We start from the raw sequence: 20,075 nt of genomic DNA, 5'->3' as shown, positions 1-20,075 counted from the left end.
AATGATTAATAGTAATGTTCTACAAATATAGGTGTCCTCACAAGCGCAGGCTGGCAACCTTTTAAGGCACTGTCCTCTACTCCAGCGGTTACCAATGGGTGGTTTGTGGACCACTGGTGGTCCATGAGAAAATTTTGGTGGTCCGTAGAAAAATTATTTGCCTTTTCTATATTGCACTAAATCAGGGATCTTCAAACCACGGCCCCTGGGACGGATATGTGCAATGAACATTTGTGTTGCTGCAGAGAGTCTCTCCCCCTTTGGGGTCTTTTTGTGTGGGGCAGGGGGGGGCAGAAATTCCAACCTGGGGTCTGCTTCAGACTCGTGGAGTGGGGCTTTGGTCGAAGGCTGGAGAGAAGCGCCACTGGTGGTGAAGAGCCGGAGGGCCTTGTTCCAATGGGACTGCATCATGGCTTGGAACTGCCTGACCATCTCAGCCCACTGAACCCCCAGTATCTGGCCTTGCACTCTTGCAGGTCTTACCTTTGCTTGGAAAGCCTACGCTCGTAGTCCTAGCCTTCTTGGCCAGATCCAATTTTAACTGAGCCAGTTGTTTTGCCAACTCTTTCTCGTGGTGGCTGCTTACCTCCAACAACTGCTTCCTGTTGGGGCCCTAAACAGCCCAGGCGGGGAGGCGAAAAGTGACTTGGAGAGGAGAGGCGAGTAGAAGCTGGTGAGGCACCCCTCAACGTGAATGACACTGAGTTGGCCATGCCCACCCGATCACATGACCACATAGCCACGCCCACCCAACCGGTCACTAGGCAGATCATATTAGTGGTCCACGGGATTTAAAATTATGAATTTAGTGGTCCCTGAGGTCTGAAAGGTTGGTGACCTTGCTCTATTCCCATAAAATTGATCACATGACATCTATTCAGATCGTTAAATTTCACAGTCTCTGCTTCCTCAATCCTGTGATCTCATGAAATATGAGAGTACTGAAATTTTAGAAGATTCCAGGCTTAATAACAGCATTTAATTTGGAAGGTCAGCTGATGCCATCTAAGGTTTGACAGATAGCAGGTTTTCGCCTAGAAAATATACACCAATATTCAAGCCTTGGTTAGGATTACTAATGGATCATTTTGCTGAGAATGCTGGGATGGGTGGGGAGCCTTTTGGTTTTGTATAATTTAAGTTCTATGATCAAAGTAGCCCTTTCCTATCTGATGTTTATTATTACTTAATACACTTGATACTGAAGACAGTATCCTATTATTACAGTATTAGAGTATTACAAACCTACTTGTATTAATCAGGGATCAGGTTCTCCAGAATGCATGTAAGACTAGGTTGTGAATTACTTTGTGCAAATATTGTTACATCAAATATCAAAAATTGTTCTATAGTCAATAAAGAGTGTTTTTTAGCAAGTAGCCACATTTCTTCTAAAGCAGGAGTCTCCAACCTTGGCAACTTTAGGCCTGGAGGACTTCAACTCCCAGAATTCCCCAGCCAAAGTCCTCCAGGCTTAAAGTTGCCAAGATTGGAGAACCCTGTTCTAAAGGCTTTCTATAGAATCTGAAAGCTATATGATAAACAGAGTTAGGACTTCCAAAAAAAGTTCCAAACATATTACCCTGTTTCCCCCCAAATAAAGACATCCCCTGATAATAAGGCCAATCGGGCTTTTGAGCACTTGGCAATAAAGCCAAGCACTTATTTCAGGGTTCAAAAAAATATAAGATGGTGTTTTATTTTCAGGGAAACATGGTAGTAAATATTAAACAGACTTTTATCAGTAACTATCCCAAAGGTTTTTTCCCCCCAAAAAAGGCAACTGGAGTTTCTCGGCGTTTTCTTTGAAAAATTTTTGAAAACTTTTTGGATGAGAAGCAAAACGTTTTCAAAGAAAACACCAAGAAAGTCCAGGAGCTTTTTTGGAGAAAAAAAACAAACACCTTTGGGACAACCATGACCTGGATACACAATTACAAATACACAACTTTACCTGGAAGGAAGCTCTGGGACATGGTTTTAAAGGAAGGCTTGTTCCAATTCTTCTCACAAAACTGCGAGATGAACCATAGGGTTTGTTCTGCCAAATTGGTATTGTCTGAGGAACCAATACAACATTAAATGCAATTATTCAATAGATAAGGGGTAGTTGTAAACAAAACAATGTCGGCTGGCGGCCCCCAGGGGAAGGTCCTTCTCTGTGGGGGCTCCCACACTCTGGAACGAACTTCGCCCGGGTTTACGCCAAATACCTGACCTTCGGACATTCCGTCGCGAACTGAAGACATATCTTTTTATTCGCGCGGGGCTGGCTTAAATTGAATTTTATTAAATTTTAAATTCTTATTAACTAATTTTAAATGGGGTTTTTAGTTCAGTGTATACTTTTCAGGCCAATTTTAAAATAAGTTTTTTAATTGCATTTTAAATTGTATATTGTACTATCTGTTTTATTTTGCCTGTACACCGCCCTGAGTCCTTCGGGAGAAGGGCGGTATAAAAATCAAAAAAATAAATAAATAAATAAATAAAATAAAATAAAAACACCACTGTCTTCCCAGTTTCATGCAAGAGATTAAATATACTGGGCACTTGCACTTAACTTTACTATCTTCACAAAACAATGGTAGGAGTAACCAAAACTTTAGATAAATCCCTCAAAGGAACTTGAGTGACTCTTTCACTGCTCTTGTTTGCTCAAACATCTCGCAGCATCTTTCCTGTTGCTTAGATGTTAATGTGTTGGGATACTACTGGCCAATGGGCAAAATTTTCATCCTAAATCTGTCTTGCCATTGTAATCTATCCTAGTCACAACAACACTGTGAAGACTCTTTCTGTCTGCAGGTCACCAGCAAGCTACTACGACCCTGATTAGTTCAATTGTCATTTATCAAATCAAGTGAAAGTTTAACACAGAAAAGCAGGTGATGACTTGGTCACTTGCTTTTTAGTTCAGCTAGTTTTACAAATACAAAGTGAATTATATGAATCAGAAAAATACGAAGGAAACAATTCAAAATAAAAATGTTTTAAAGACAGCAGCCTTAATACAATTTAATTGCTATTATCAAGAAATATCATACAACATATTTTGATCCATAGTATTAACTGCTGGTCTGGGATAGTTCTGTTTAAAGGGAATTTATCTTTATAATTGTACTAAGGAATTTGAAAACAACTGGCTTTATAAATACAGCTGGTGCATCCTGGGGGGGGGGGAGCTTATTTACTGATCATTTTGTGCCTGATCATTTTAAAAAGTTTTTCTGCAGGCAGTTTATTAGTCACTAAAGGCTGCAGAACTTTTCTTTAAAAATGGGACATCAAATTTCATTTTCAGAAATTTTAGTATGTAGATTAAATACAGCAAACAGAGTAATTTAATGGTGGAATAAAGACAATGTGGGAATTAGAAGGCCTCCCCACAATTCTGTAACTGAGCTTGAATTGCAAAAGGAACAAGTGAGACTTCTCTATCCTGATGCTTTGCTAGGATATAAATTGCCAAGATAAGGGCGGAAAACGTAAGTATTGTCAAAATAAATTATACCATATGATCAGTGGGGAAATGTAAAATTTGTTACTACTGGTTCTGTGGCTGTGGCTTGGTGGTGGTGGGTAATGTGACTGGGTGGGCATGGCCAACTTTTTTTTTTTAACTTTTAAAAGCATTTTTTCTACAACCTCTTCGGCCGAAGAGCTTGTAGAAAAAATGCTTTTAAAGGGTTCTGACGATCCCAGCTGAGCCGCATGATCATCAGAGGCTTTTTTTTACTTTTAAAAGCATTTTTTTTGGCCAAAGAAAAAATGCTTTTAAAAGTTAAAAAAAAAAAAACTTTGATGATCGCGTGGCTCAGCTGGGCATGGGAGGGGGGCAGGGATTCTTGCTACTGGTTCTCCGAACCACCCGCCACCATCGCTACTGGACTGGGAGCATTTCACCCCTGCATATGATACTGTGTCATAATATGTCAAAAATTATTATTATGGCAAGTGAACTCTGCCTCTATTCTAGAAAGATTAATAGTGACTGTAACTGACAGGTTGGCAAACCTTTTTGGGCCTGGGTCTGCCATTGGGGTTCCTGCACAAGGGTACAATCTCAATAAATAAATAAATTTTTTTTAAAAAAACTAGAGCCAACTCATATAATGTGACAAGCTTGAAGTTGGCTGAACCTTTTTCTTTTGTTAGTTTTCTCTAGGGAGGTTTTCTTCTCACTGCTTCAGGGCTGACACAGCCTGGAGCGAAAGTGCCAGGGAGGAGGGTATAGAGATAGCTGGGGTGTTGTAGCCTAAATAAAATTCTTTCCCATGAGAATCAAGGACATTGGGACAGGTGTTCAAAAGGTGGAGAAGAGGTCACCTAGCAACTGCACTGTATGCTGATTGGACCATGTGACTGGAGATTCGGGGGGGGGGGGGAAAGTGATGAAGTTTTACTTTTAATTAGGGGAAAAACCAGCAGCAACTTAGAGCTTGATATGTCCCAATAAAATGTCCTTTGAGGAATTTGCCTGCCTCAGAGTTCTTACTGAATGGCATGTATAACTTGGAACCCTGACGTAATGATTATAATGCGACAATTGTGCTTTGGAATTCTCACTTGAGGATGATGATAATTAACATTTATTACGGTCATAAACCAGCATAATAAAAAGAGATTAAACTTCCCAAATGAGCATATGTATGTACGCTATAAAACATAAAACACTGAAAGATATAGAAACAGATAAAAGCAAAAGGGGCCAATAGTCTCGGTGTGGGAGGAGGGCCTGTGAATTGGGGAACTTTTTTAACCATCATCCATGGTCAAAGGAATAAACAAACTGAACCGATGGAACTTGGGTTGGGGGTAAGGGCTGAATGTTTTTTTCTCCAAATGGCAATGGCAACAGCACAGAATTTAGCTATGTTTCCAGAGGTTTCAGCTGGAAGAAACAACACATTTCCTTGATTGACCTGCTGGAACAATTTAGCAACAGGGGGCCAATTAGGTCTTGAATGCCAGCCTGTGTGAAAAGGGCAGGGCAACAACACTTGTGGCTACCTCAAGGTCTTGACCTGCAAGGCCTGGTCTCCTGTCTAGCAATGCTGAAGGCAAGGTATTAAATCTCAACAGGTTGAGAAAAGGCTCAACCCATTAGGCAGCTGTCTGGGATCAAGGACCTTTGGGCTTGGCCAGATCATAAAGGGGAAGAGGGGAGAAGTCCAACCATTTGAAGACTGGTGAGCAGAGCATGTTGTCTCAGTTCCAAACTGGCTCCCATCTTGGCCAGCATGATCAGCTACCGGATTGACAGATAGCAGCTAAATACAGTCTAATTGGTTTTTTCCAAATTAGCTGCAGTTACCCAATAGTCTTAAAGAGGTGAGGATTCCTGAAATAAAGAACAATTTGGAGCAGAATCTAAAACATTCAAGGCATGGGAGCAGTTAGCCCAGTAACTGGAGGTCGATGCACTCAAAATAAAATTTGGATGGATGGAGAGGCTTCAAGAAAGCTTCCTAAGAAGACACCTATGGATGTTGCTCAAACTCTCCAGCTCTGGCATATTGATGGCACTATGATTAAACAGGTGCACAGAGCAAATAGATCATCAAATAAAATTATCTTGAGAGTTCTCACTTGAGACACAAATGTCCAAGTGAGATTATACTTTCGGCGCATAATGTGAAGACCTGACACTCTGGAAAAGTTTATGATGCTGGGAAAGATGGAAGAAAAAAAAAGGAGAAGGACCAACAGCAAAATGGATGAATTCAATTGCCATAGTGATGGACTCGCCACCGGAAGACCTAAAGCACAGGTGTCAAACTTGCTGTATCATGTTGTCATCACATAATGTTTCGCGAAGTTTTCTCCCTTCACGGAGCTGGGGGGAGCGTGACCTCTGGGCCGCCAGTTTGATACCCCCAAGCTAAAGGGTCACTATAGGGGCAGATTGTCCTGGAGAAAATATACTGAGATAGTCACTATGAGTCTATACTGACCTGATGGCATGCAATCAATCAATCAATCAATCAATCAAATCAAGTTAAAAAGAAGGGAACTGACTGCTTGGACAAGCAGTATAATCTATTCAGACTAAATGCCAGATTGTACAACTTTTGGCTCTCTTTTACTTGTACCTATATATTTTTGCCTAGTCCCTGAAAACTATGGCAAGCTTGAAGCTTCAGGCCTCAGCTTCATCATGGACTGAACATCAAAACGAGGTTCCATGTATCTTTAATTTTCAAAATAACAATTTGGAGATTAAATTTCACCCACTAGGGGACGACATTCTCTAAAGCAATATACCTGGAAGAACAGGCTAATTTGTCTTGTAAGGGTTGCTTGTCTTACAGTGTTTGGATGTTCTTTTCATTTTAATGTTATTGTATTTGTTTTTACTTTTTACCACCCACAATTGTTATAGGGCTGGGTGGCCTTATACATTTCCAACAATATAAATAAAATAAGCAATCCATAAGAGTATACTGTCAAAATAAAAAATAAAAAATTCAGGTACTTACTGATTCAGCTTCCATGTCTGTCCATACAAGAAGCATAGGTAAGTCACAGGAAAAAACTGAAGCCCCAGGAGTTATCGATAAGCTGCACAGTATTTCATCCCTGAAGAAAATTGACTTGTTACAAACACAGATGAATGCAGATTTCACAGTTGTTTCATGTAATTTAAAGAAGGTAAGAAAGTCCTTGAGAGGCCTTTAATGATGCTGTTGGAACAGCTGATAAGTCTGCCAAACTGAAATGACAGTTTCTTGTACTCTAAAAAAGATATTCCTCATAGACACTTACATAACCTCTCAATTACACAAGTTCCCTTGATAATGTGCTTAACTATTAGGATAACGTTCAAGTAGTTCCTTGGTTGACAAGGGCTAAGCCTGGTAGAAGGAAAGCTATTTTATTGCTGAAATAAAAGACACAAAATGTAGAATTTGGATTAGAAGTTTCTCCAGGCCTTTTGCCATTTTTACCTGTCATCTTTGACTGGAGAAAACATACTGTTATTATTACATACTGATTGAAGTGAAAGAGAATAGTGCCTCATAATTACAATTAATATTTCTTTACTTTGTGATAAAAAATGCTACAATCTAAGTAAACCTTCAGATGATAGCATCTGGAAAATGTCCCTCATAAGAGAATTATCTTTTATCTTTCTTGGTGATCTCAATTTGCCTCTTATTATTTGGACCTTAAATGAATGTACATCTGAACCTATACATGCAACCCTGTACAATGCTGTTACAACTCTGGGGCTGGAACAGCGGTAACAAAAAACACTGCTTAGATCTCATCATCTGCAATAGTCTATTTATGGCCTACAAGTTAAAAAAACTTTTTCCAACAGTGACCACAGCATGATTGATTGTTGCCTCAATTTATGTCCTTGCAAAGAGGGTCATAATGATGGGATTCCAAATTATAACTTTAAAAAAGCCAACTATGATCTCTTAGCTGTCGACCTCGCATCTCGATTGGCACCTTCTGTTCACAGGTTGTAATACTGCAGAAGATTATTATAACACTTTTTTGATCAACATCAATAGAGTCATTAACCTGTATGTACCAATAATAACAACCCCTAAAGTAAAAAAAAACCAAATTACCGATAACAATAAGAAAGCTACAATCCAAGAAAAAAAAATCTCTTTGGCGAGAAAACAAAACTAGCTATGTGGCTAACTTTAAAAACTATTATAAAGCCTTATGCTGTAAGATAAAGGCAGAATGTGCCAATCACCATCAAATCAAACCAATCATCAAACAGGAGGAAGAGCTGTTACACTCGAAATCCACCCAAGCCTTCTATACTTTCATAAATGCCAAACTCGAAAACTATCCCACCCTTAAAAGGGCCTAATGGGGAAGAATGTAACAATGAAGCTGGTAAGGCCAATATGTTCTTCAGTTCAGTCTTTGTTGACAGCAATGGCTGCTGCCCCACATTTCTCTAGTCGTAGCATAACTAATTGTAACAATTTACTACATACTGATTTTACAATAGATAACGTTGAAACGGCACTATGTAACCTAAAGCCATCTCTATCTCTTGGCCCCGATGGATTATGTGCCTACTTCTTAAAAAAAGCTTGCCATTGCCATAGCTGACTGTCTAAGTACAATCTATGAAGTATCTTTCAGAATCAGCTCCTTGTCCGACCTATGGTCATTAGCCACACCTATCTTTAAAAAGGGAGACCCACGTTTAGTAGAAAATTACAGACCAATCTCATTGTGTTGCGTCATCTGTAAAATCATGGAATCAATTATAAATCAATCCATCACCCTCTATTTAGAGACAAACAACCTGTTTCCTAACAAGCAGTTTGGTTTCAGGAAAAATTTGTCCTGTAATCTGCAATTCCTACACTGCAGAAACATTTGGACCACACATCTTGACCAGGGTAAAGCAACAGACACATTTTGCATAGACTTCTGCAAAGCCTTTGATTCAGTGGTGCACGACAAACTACTGTTAAAACTAAGTTCTTATGGCATTTCTGGATCCTTGTCAAATAGGCAACAAGTAGTCAAAATAGGGAGGGCCCTATCAAATCCAGCACCAGTTAACAGTGGTGTCCCCCAAGGCAGCGTTCTAGGACCCACACTTTTTCTGCTTTACATCAACGACCTATGTGATCATATTAAAAGCAGCTGCATCCCCTTCGTTGATGACGTAAAATTATTTAACATCACTGACAATGCTGCTGTCCTACAAAGAGACCTTGACCATGTGTCAGAATGGTCGCGCATTTGACAACTCCAAATCTCAACTAACAAATGCTCTGTCCTATACATTGGCAATAAAAATCAGAACACCAAATACAAGTTGGGCAGAAACGACCTCGTAGACAACCCTCACTCTGTCAAGGACCTAGGAGTACTCATCTCAAACGATCTAAGCCCCAGAACTCACTGGAACAGCATTGTCAAAAAGGCATTATGAATTGTAAACCTGATTTTTCAAAGCTTCTTCTCCGGTAACATTGTATTGCTAACTAGGGCATACAAAACCTTTGCAAGACCAATTCACAAATTCAACTTGTCTGCCTGGAATCCACACTGTACATCAGACATTAACACGATTGAATGGGTCCAGAGGTATTTCACAAGAAGAGTACTTGACTCCTCTACTCACAATAGAATCCCTTATGCCACCACACTTGAAATTTTGGGCTTGGACAATCTGGAACTGTGCTGCCTGCGGTCTGATCTAAGCCTAGTATACAAAATTGTCTGCTACGTCTTACCTTTTAATGACTTCTTCAGCTTCAACCTCAATAATACATGGGCAAGCAATTGATACAAACTCAAGGTAAACCACTCCAAACTCGATTGCAGAAAATACGACTTCAGCAACAGAGCCTGGAACGCTCTATCTGACTCTGTTGTTACAGCCTCAAACCCTCACAGCTTCAACCTTAAACTGTTGACCGTGGACCTCACTCCATTCCTAAGAGGTCCGTAAAGGGGGCGTGCATATGCACACCAACATGCCTACCCAGTAGGTCCCTGTCCTACTGTCCCATTTGTACTCATTTCCTATGTTCATGTCCATATTCAAACCTGCTATCTTGTACATGTTTGACAAACTAATAAAATAAATAAATAAAATAAATAAATAAATAAAAATTAAAAGTTTGCAAAACATAGATTACTTCAAGTTATGAACACAAGGCATCTGAATATCCTTGCTATAAAGGTGCAGCTTAGGTCCATGTGGCCATTTCTGAAATCATTTTTTCCAATTCTGAAGATTTCATTTTCTTCTCACTGAAATCCAACTACTAAGCACGGGATAAAATGCAATGAGTAACACAACTATCGGCATTCTCAAAAGAATAGCAACAGGGCAAATCTGATGCAATGTCATTGTTTCAGTCCAGAGGCCTTTACCAGAGACGGGGACCCAGTGAACAAACGGCATAATGCCTTTACATTCTGTCCCTTCTGTGGTGGGACATTGCCTGTCTCTGTGAAAGCACTACGCTTGCAGTATAATGCTTTCATTATATTGACAAAAACCACCAATCCTCAGCTGTTTAGGTCTAGATCAGCATTTCTTAATCTTAACAATTGGAAGTTGGGTGGACTTTAACTCACAGAAACCCCCAGGCAGGCTGAATAGTGGATTTCTTCGAAGGATGGGGACAATTACAAATCCATTCAACTAGGCCATTTGTCCCCAAAAATTAAAGGTTTTCCCTCCCCACCACCCAAGGTATTGGGGGCTTCTAAAAATATGACACACATCCAGGCACTCTGTTATGCTAGTTAATGACAGCAATGAAGTTACTTCTCCCACCCACCTCCTAAATATGGAACTCACCGAATAATCTGAAGGAGCTCAGCTTTTCCTCATAATGGAAGATCTGTGAAGTGACATCCCATTCACCAAAGGTATCACAGAACAGATCGGTGATTATTCCAATAATGATTGATCTGTTGAATAATAACATAAACCAAATTATTTATAGAATATGAAAATGAACAGATGTTGTCTGTAGAAAGTAAAATGCATAAGACACTGTTCTATAAAAACGAGTTATATTTTCATTTCCCTCCTTAGCCACCTGATTTTATGATGTAATTATCTAGTTCCCAAAACCAACCAGGTAAGACAGATAACCCCCAAATTTGTGACATGGGCTTTCAGATTGACCAAGTTTCACTAGTCATGTACACTACTTAGTTTGGTTTTGAAAACACAGTCAGTCCCTGATTTGGCTCATAAGAATGGGGAAAAAAACAAAACCCAGATATCAAGCGTTAGGAATTGTTATAGACGTTCACGGGGAAAAAGCAAAATAAGACAAAGGAAATAAACATAACATTTTAACTAAAACATTAAGCCAGCCAACTAGATAAGATTTCCTATTCTGTTGAGAGCCAATTAACAGTTTCTATTAATCATGGCAAACTTTATATATAAAAAGAGTAATTATCTGATATGTCCTACCAGAGAGAGTTAACTCTCCAATCTACACAAAATTAGGGTCAAGAGTTTGACATGTGCCATTCCTGGTATCACTGTCAGCATGCCAGGATAACTATTCTCAATAGCAAAAGTTTATTGACAAGTCATTTAGACAGAGGCATATATATAGTGTTTATCCATCCTCAGTTCACATGTCATGCAGAATGTAGATATGCTGAAGGTGGAGCCCTTTGGTGTTGGTTTTGCCCAGCTTGAAGGAAGAAGGAAATCAAAGAGAGATCAACAGCAACAATACACGCCAGAAATTAAAAGCTAATGCTCAAGACAACTCAGCAGCTGATTTAGTTGGGGTAAAAAAAAATAAGCCATTTGTTTTGCCCAGCTTGCCCTGATAATATAAGACCAAGCATCGAATGGACAATACCAGTTTTTACAGAAATCAATACTGATCGAACAATACTGTATCAGCGCCCTTAAAAATAAAGGGGGAAAAAATCTTTTTCAAAATCCACACGTGAAATTTATGATGTTTAATGCAAACCACATTATCTGGAGCAGAAATGGGAAAATGCATTCTTAACAAATGGCATTACTAAGAAAAAAAAGGAAGGCACTTAATGAAGTAATTAGTTCCACCACTGTAAATAAGCCGAAACGCTTCGATTGGGTAGACACCTCCCGTATTATGCTATACGGCTCATCACTACTGTTGTTCTCCTCCTACAGACCATAATTAGTGCTAGAATTCAGATTATAGAACTTAATTGTATTTTTAAAAAATCTTCCACTTTTATTTCATGTAAGGGAAAAAATCCCAGCCTAGCAAGGGAGGCACAGCGAGTTTCAGGAAGGATACATGGGAAGCATGGAGGATACATGAGTGGTGGGGTAAGCCTGACAAGGCTTGGGGAGGGTGCACTGGCTAGTGCAAATGCTGAGTGGTTAGAGTAGGATGTGCAGGTGATGGAAACTTACATTGGCAACTTGCAAACTTCCCTGCTGGTTTGCCCAGTGACTTTCTGGGGAAGCTAGTAGGAAAGCTCACAAATTATGATCATGTGATTGAGGGGTGCTGCAACTGGTCTTCAATGGGAGCCACAAATTTCAATCATGTAAGTGGGGGTGGAACTCTGAGGACCAATTCTAACCACCGTATGGAATTACGGCATTCACTGTACCTTCCTTTTATATGACATTCCAGACTTGGAAAGACTGTATTCCAACAAAAGTAATAACAAATAACCTCCAGATAGATTAGTTATCTTATGTCAGATGCCTTGCAGACTTGCTTGGCTGAAATTAACATCCAAAAATTATTGGGGGCATCAGTTGGAGGGTGGGCTGACGTAGACAAAGGATATAGTAGGAAATAACAAAGTTTATGTTTCTTTCCTCCCACTGACTCAGGAATATCCACTAGATATCTTCACATACTGTAACACACTTAACCTTTTACAGTACTGAATCAACCTATTTTTTGTTAGCTGGCTATAGTCATAAAAACAAAGTGTGAGGCATTTACAATTTAAAACAAAACAAATAACCATAATATAATCTAACATGCATGAGCTTAAATGGACTCCAGAGGATGGTAGAGGACAGGAAGGCCTGGAGGAACGTTGTCCATGGGGTCGCGATGGGTTGGACACAACTTCGCAACTAACAACAACAACAACAAAAATCTAACACGCACACATCTACTTATTACAAATTTGCAAACGAAACCAAGAAAAAAGCTGATGTGCTTAGAAAATCTAAGCTACCACACTGCATGTATGTACCATTGGAGATGTGAGGCCTTAACACACCCCTATTCCAGAGTCCCTAAATGAGCAGACTAAAGTTAGAATACAATACTAGAACCAATTCTTGAATAACTGTTCCTATTGAAGTTTCAAGCATCACTGTCTGGGGACATTCAGATTTTTTCAGTGAAGGTATTTTCCAGAAAAAAAGCCAATTCTCTCAGGTTTAAATGTTCTGCAAACAAAAGCAAAAAGCTGGTTCAATCACCAGTATTTTCATTTAAGGGGGGGGAAAAAACTTTGTCATCATAACACAGTTACTTGGAAAAAGAAAACACTGAACTCTTCCAAGTAATTTACTGTGGAGTCAGCAGCTTGCTGTCTATAGGAAACTTACGAACTGTCCAAAAAAGAGATGAACAACTTTGCCTTTAACAATAATAATAATTTAATATTAATTTTCTACTTTTAACAAATATCACTCTAGACATCCTCACCAAACAATCCTCTTTCTGGTCTCGTATGCTACTTTGAAACAGCAAAATGAAACAAGAGAACCCAAACTATTTTAAGGGCAAACCTATTATTATAGCACCAACCCCCTAAACACCTTTTAAAATCTAATCTACGTAATGTGACATGGTTTAAAAGCTTGAATAAGCAGTTATAAAATATCTCCATAAGGATTTTTAACGTCAAGAAGCAGGATGCCTTCTGTAGGTCATCAGTCAGGGAGAATAAGTTTTGTTTAACCATCGGTCACAGGGAGAAAAAAAATCGGCTTATTACATTTAACAAATAAACAACGAAAGTAAAATATTTTCCCCCAGGACTACCTAGGTGTTGTTTTTTTTAAAGGATGCTAAATCAAAGAAGCTCTGCCCTTCATAGGTATCTAAAGCAGGTGAGCAGGGGATTGCAGTAGATCAGGGGTCCCCAACCTTGGCAACTTTAAGCCTGGAGGACTTCAACTCCCAAAATTCCCCAGCCAGCAAAGTATTCTGGGAGTTGAAGTCCTCCAGGCTTAAAGTTGCCAAGGTTGGGGACCCCTGCACTAGATGACCTCCAAGGTCCCTTCCAACTCTGTTACTATCGTTATTAAGTGGTGGGAGGGGACTGGAGGAAAGAGATGAGAGACGTTATTTTAAAAATAATGACAATAAAAGAGACTTTGTGGCTACTATATCATATATTCCTCAATCTATATACAAATTTACATATCTCCTAATTCCTTATATATCAAGTATATACTATGTTATATACCATTCCTACAACTATATACATATTTTATAAATCTATTCTACCCTCACAAGTACAACATACATTGATATATACATTTCTAGACACTCATTGTCTCTTGTTTTGGGCATTTTTCTCCTCTCAAGCCATTCGTAGAATTTACTCCAGACCTCATAGTACCTTGATTGGCTTTTATCTCTGAGTTCTAGAGTAAGTCTGTCCATCTCTGCACAGCTGTAGATTTTGCTTCTGGTTTCTAACATTTACGTCAAGTTCAAGTAACTTGAACTTGCCGTAGATGTTAGAAACCAGAGAGGTGGAGCAATGTCCATTGTTTTTGTTTGTTTTTAAATCTTAATAAAAATTTCTTTTTAAAAAAAGAGAGACTTTGTGGCAAACCTCCACACAGAGCTACATGGAATCAATTGATCCGCCTTCTCGGACTAACAGGGGTGGGGGGCACACACTACAATCCCCACGAGCTGGAAGCTGGATGGGGAGGATGGGAGTGGCAGTCCCCCCACCCACCTCCCCATCCCCAACCTCCCCACCAGCCTGGCGGAAGAAGCACCAGACCAGACGGGTCTTTGGGGTGCAGCGTGGATCGCTTGGTTTTTGTTGCGGGGAAAGTGAAGCCGACATATCCCCTCACCCACCCCGAAAGTCTCTGCAAAACTGGGCGCTCTGCACCAGCTCAGGAGCCCTCTTTCCCCCCCGACTTCGTACCAGTCGCAGAGGCTGGGCCGACGGGGTTGGCGAAGTAGGGGGGGGAATAAGAGAGCGCCCCTCCCCTCTCCTTGCCCTCAAGCCGCCCCTCCCCCCTCCCTCCCCCTTTCACACGTTCCCTTCCCCCTGACACGGGTCTGGATCCCCACCGGCGCCGCTTCCGTGAAGGCGGTGGCCCCGTCAGGCCGCTCCAGCGAAGACGACCCGGACGCGGAAAGTGCCCCTCCAACCACCAACCGCGAGGGCCGCTTCACGACGCTCCCGAGTTTTGCCCTTCCGCTCGGCAACCGCAGCGCCCCCCCTAAACGTCGGCCGGCTCTCCTCCTGGCGCATGCGCAGGGAGGGTCGCCGCGTGACGCGCCCCCCCTCCCGCCCCTTCCCTTCCCTTCCCTTCCCTCCCCTCCCCTCCCCTCTGGGTGACGACAGCGTCGGGAGGCAGGCAGGCAGGCACATAAACACGCACACCCCGGGGGCGCGTGGATGCTCGAGGCGATCCCGTTGCTTGCAAGCACCCCGGAGGCAGCCTTGCTTGGGAAAAAAAAGCACTGAGCAAGCGTGCTTTTAAAATTAATTAATTAAAATAAATTAAAATGAATTAAAATAAAATAAAAAAAATAAAACGCGGGCTTTTGGAATAAGCAGCGCTGATCAGGGCTAACTGCACTTCTATAATCCTTATGATTTATATTGATATATTGACCATCAATTGTGTTGTAAATGTTGTACCTTGATGAACGTATCTTTTCTTTTATGTACACTGAGAGCATATGCACCAAGACAAATTCCTTGTGTGTCCAATCACACTTGGCCAATAAAAATTCTATTCTATTCTATTCTATAACTGTCTGGTTTGATTCTGCAACCCAACAAGACAAACACGGACTTCAGAGGATCACTAGAACTGCAGAAAAAACAATGGCTACCAACCTGCCTTCCATTGAGGACCTTTTACTGCAAGAGTCAAAAAGAGGGCTGTGAAAATATCTACAGACCCCTCGCATCCGGGACATAAACTGTTTCAACTTCTACCCAGTTTTCCCCCCGAAACACCATCACTCTGCTAAGCAAATAATTCCCTCAACACTGTCAAACTATTTACTAAATCTGCATGACTATTACTATTAGTCTTCTCATCGTTCCTATCAAACATCTCCTCCCACTTATGACTGTAAGACCGTAACTTTGTTGCTTGTATCCTTACGATTTATATTGATTGTTTCCTGATTGCTTATTTATACCCTACGACGATCATTAAGTGTTGTACCTTATGATTCTTGATGAAGGTATCTTTTCTTTTATGTACACTGAGAACATACGCACCAAGACAAATTCCTTGTGTGTCCAATCACACTTGGCCAATAAAGAATCCTATTCTATTCTATTCTATTCTATTCTATTCTATTCTATTCTATTCTATTCTATTCTATTCTCAATGTGCCAAGGTTGGATGTTTTCACTCGTCTGGGGTTTTAGTTTAGTTTAGATAGTTTAGAATTCTTTTATTGGCCAAGTGTGTTGAGGGAATTATTTGTTTAGCAGAGTGATAGCGTTTCGGGGGGGGGGAACTATTCTTGTGTCCAGTTGTTCTGGTTTGCAGTGCTCTATAGTGTTGTTTTGAACGTAGGAATTGAAACAATTTATGCCCAGGATGCAAAGGGTTTGTAAATATTTTCACAATTTTTCATTTTGTGTGTGTGTCTGTGTAGTGCATTACATTAGGTTTTACTTATGGTAGGTTTTGATGTTCATACTTGATGTTCAGCGTTCTCACACTTAAAATATTTCAAAATACATACTGGGGGCATACAATTTAAGTTTTAAATGGGGACTTCACAATAACTTCATCGTGGAGTTGACAGATGCTATCAGAATGAATGTTGAGATTTTATTTGAAGCTTCTGTTGGAGGAAGTTGTCATTTATTTTTGACTTTCAGAATAACAAGAGTTGGAAGGGACTTTGGAGGTCTTCTAGTCCAACCCCCTGCTCTTGCAGGAGACCCTATACCATTTCTGACAAGTGGCTGTCCAGTCTCTTCTTTAAACTCTCCAATGATGGAGCACACACACTTTTTGAAGCCAAACTGTTCCACTGGTTGATTGTTCTCAGTGTCAGGAAATTTCTCATTTCTAGGTTCCACATCCATATTTCATGGAATCACATAGTGTTTCAGTGGGTTAGCCCAATCCAGCTGGAGTCACAAGCTATGGTTCATCAACCACCTAAATCAGGGGTCTCCAACCTTGGCAACTTTAAGCCTGGTGGACTTCAACTCCCAGAATTCCCCAGCCAGCAAAGCTGGCTGGGGCATTCTGGGAGTTGAAGTCCTCCAGGCTTAAAGTTACCAAGGTTGGAGACCCCTGACCTAAATTATGACTTGGCCTCTTTGAATTGAGTCAAAGCACCTAAAGAAAGAGGAAAGAACAAATGCTTCTCCAGAATACTGATTTCAAAGTCGATACTTAGGGAAGCTTGGAATGGAACTGCAGCTTAGTTCCACGAGAAACAAACCTGCGTTACTTTAAATTAGAGGTGCCCCCCTCCTAATCAGCCCCACGAATGGTTAGTACACAGGCTTCCCCAGAACGTAAGAAGTGTTGATCCCGTGACTTGTGTAGTGCCATTCAACTTCTGGACACAAATAGAGTTGGTGTGTGTATGAATGCCTACAGATGGGAGGTGTCAAATCAAAGGAGTATTCCTGAAAAGCTGCTGTTTGTGAAAGAGTTGCCTGGGGAAGAGTAACAACTACTTGTCAACTTGCCCCACCCGGAAGATATAGTATTACGTTAGGCTGTTTCTCAAAGAATCTCCTTTATTGGGCAAAGCCGCATTACTTTATTTTATTTATTTATTTATTTTGTCACAACAGTATATATAAGCATAAGCATGAAAATAACTATATAATATATAAGCATATAATATATAAGCATATATTCGCTCCTCCGAAAACAACAAAATACCTTATACCAACAGGCTTGAAATCCTGGGATTAGAAAATTTACAACTCCGTCGACTTCGACATGACCTGTGTTTAACACACAAAATCATCTATTGCAATATCCTTCCTATAAAAGACTACTTCAGCTTCAATCGCAATATTACAAGAGCAAAAAATAGATTCAAGCTTAATGTCAACCGATTCAAACTTGATTGCAGAAAATATGACTTCTGTAACAGAGTTGTTAATGCTTGGAACTCATTACCTGACTCCATAGTCTCTACTCAAAATCCCAAAATCTTCAACCAAAAACTGTCTACCATTGACCTCACCCCATTCCTAAGAGGACTATAAGGGGCGTGCATAAGAGCACAATAGTGCCTACCGTTCCTGTCTTATTGTTCCCTTCATTATATCAAATTAATATAGTTGATGCATATCTTTTTACTTATATATCTATATATTTTCTTCATGATATGTTGTTTTATTTATGACAATGTTTGTGTATACCGTTGTGACAAAAAGAAATTAAAAAAATGAGCATAAGTATGTAATAACTATATTAATTGGATATAATGAAAGGAATCAATAGGACAGGAACGGTAGGTACGTTTTGTGCTCTTATGCCCTTATAGACCTCTTAAAAATGGGGTGAGGTCAATAGTAGAGAGTTTTTGGTTACTTGCTTAGTTACGTTCAGTGCTGCAAATCAGCACTGAATTTTAGTTGAATTTCAAAACTGAATTGACATTATGAGACTTAGGGTAAATAAATGTGTGCATTGCAAAACATTGTGATATCTTTGATCCAGTAAACTACACAAAATTTATTTCTGACTGAATATGAACAGGGTTAGGCTACAGAACCAATGTTCTGGTTTGGGAATGTTCATAAGCTTAGTTCGCACATGGCACAGAGCCAGAGGTGGGTTTCAGCAGGTTCTGACCAGTTCTGGAGAATCAGTAGCGGAAATTTTGAGTAGTTCGGAGTGTAGGAATTTAGCACCCACCCCCCTCCTAGAAGAATGAAATATTCTAGGAAATATTTTAAAAAGCAGAATATTATACCTTCCTGGATGAGAAATGGAGAAACATATTTTAAAGACAAAGGAGCTCCCTGCAACTTCCTGACTCCCCCCCACCTTTGTCAATGGGCCATTAAAAGCCTCAGCTAAGCTCACTCATTCTCCCCACCTTTGTCAATGGACAATTAAGGCTTCAACCAAGCTCACTCAATCCCCCCATGATTTGCAACACAATACAACTGAAACTCACCACATGGCAAGGCTCAAGCAAGCTTGAGAGACAGCCAGCAAGGCTAGCTAAGACTCCCACCCCCTGGGAGTCTGACAACCAATCAGGATACTCTTCCTGTGCCCCAGAAAGGTCAAAGCTCAGAAAAAGCATAAAGCCAGGGAGCACACAGGATCTCAGCCTTTTCTGTTCAGGAACTCAAGCCATGTGATCCTGACCACCATTAAACCATCTTTCCAAGCAGCCTCCATGTTTCCAGTGTCTTTGTCCCCACTTGGAACTGAACCCAGATGGATATTTCTCCCAGATGGATATTTCTCCCAACAGGAGAACCAGTAGTAAAAATTCTAACTGGCCCCGCCCCCATCTATTTTCTGCCTCCCGAATCTCAGCTGATCGGGAGGAAATGGGGATTTTGCAGTAACCTTCCCCTGGAGTGGGGTGGGAATGGAGATTTCACAATATCCTTCCCCTGCCACGCCCACCAAGCCACACCCACAGAACCAGTAGTAAAAAAAATTGAACCCCACCACTGGCACAGACCCAGGCCAGATTGAGGCTACAAAGTCGCTTAAGATTCCAGCTAACCAGTCCATGTTTTAATGCAGGTTTTTCCAAATCATATTTCCTGGAACTTGATAGGATTCTGTGAAAGACTGGCGGTGGGTGGGGGGAATAACTAGTTTTACTAGAACTTTGGAAAAGGGTTCAGGAAATTTCTTTCTTAATGATAGGTTCTGTGGCCTGAAAAAGTTTGCAAACCTTGTTTTGATCTATTGGTTTAAAAGGCCAACTCTGCAATTAATTGCTACAAAGAAATGTTAGCAGCCTCCGTTTATATCAGAAAAACATTTTTTTTAAAATTAGTTGTCTTCTACACCAGCAGGTAGAAGAAATGCCGGGATAGCTCAGGCTGTTAGAAGCCTGTTATTAGAACACAGCAGCCTGCAATTACTGCAGGTTCAAGCCCGGCCCGAGGTTGACTCAGCCTTCCATCCTTTATAAGGTAGGTAAAATGAGGACCCAGATTGTTGGGGGGGCAATAAGTTGACTTTGTAAATATACAAATAGAATGAGACTATTGCCTTATACACTGTAAGCCGCCCTGAGTCTTCGGAGAAGGGCGGGATATAAATGTAAATAAATTTTAAAAAAATGCTGCCCATTTCAGTATTCCACTTAAAGGTTAGTTGCAGTTTCATTTAGCCGTTTCCTTTTTACTTTCCAAATATACAATGTCTTGCCATGGCCCCA

At 40.4% G+C, this 20,075-nt stretch overlaps 1 protein-coding gene across 1 annotated transcript in view; it reads right to left on the bottom strand.

Annotated features, from left to right (window-relative positions):
- MTFR1L (mitochondrial fission regulator 1 like) overlaps positions 1-14,968 on the bottom strand; it is a 28,561-nt gene extending 13,593 nt beyond the window's left edge. Inside the window, exons 1-4 of the mRNA XM_058195120.1 lie at positions 14,778-14,968; positions 10,310-10,422; positions 6,483-6,582; positions 1,955-2,059 (exon numbers count right to left, since the gene is read on the bottom strand). Of these exons, the coding sequence (XP_058051103.1) occupies positions 1,955-2,059; positions 6,483-6,518 (141 nt within the window). The 5' untranslated portion in view covers positions 6,519-6,582; positions 10,310-10,422; positions 14,778-14,968. The remainder of the gene's footprint in view (positions 1-1,954; positions 2,060-6,482; positions 6,583-10,309; positions 10,423-14,777) is intronic.
- Between the last annotated feature and the right edge of the window lie 5,107 nt (positions 14,969-20,075).

Source organism: Ahaetulla prasina, chromosome 10 (assembly GCF_028640845.1).
Source record: "Ahaetulla prasina isolate Xishuangbanna chromosome 10, ASM2864084v1, whole genome shotgun sequence".
Classification (NCBI taxonomy): Eukaryota; Metazoa; Chordata; class Lepidosauria; order Squamata; family Colubridae; genus Ahaetulla; species Ahaetulla prasina.
The sequence above is the reverse complement of the archived record's forward strand: the minus strand, read 5'-3'. Positions and strand labels throughout refer to the sequence as shown.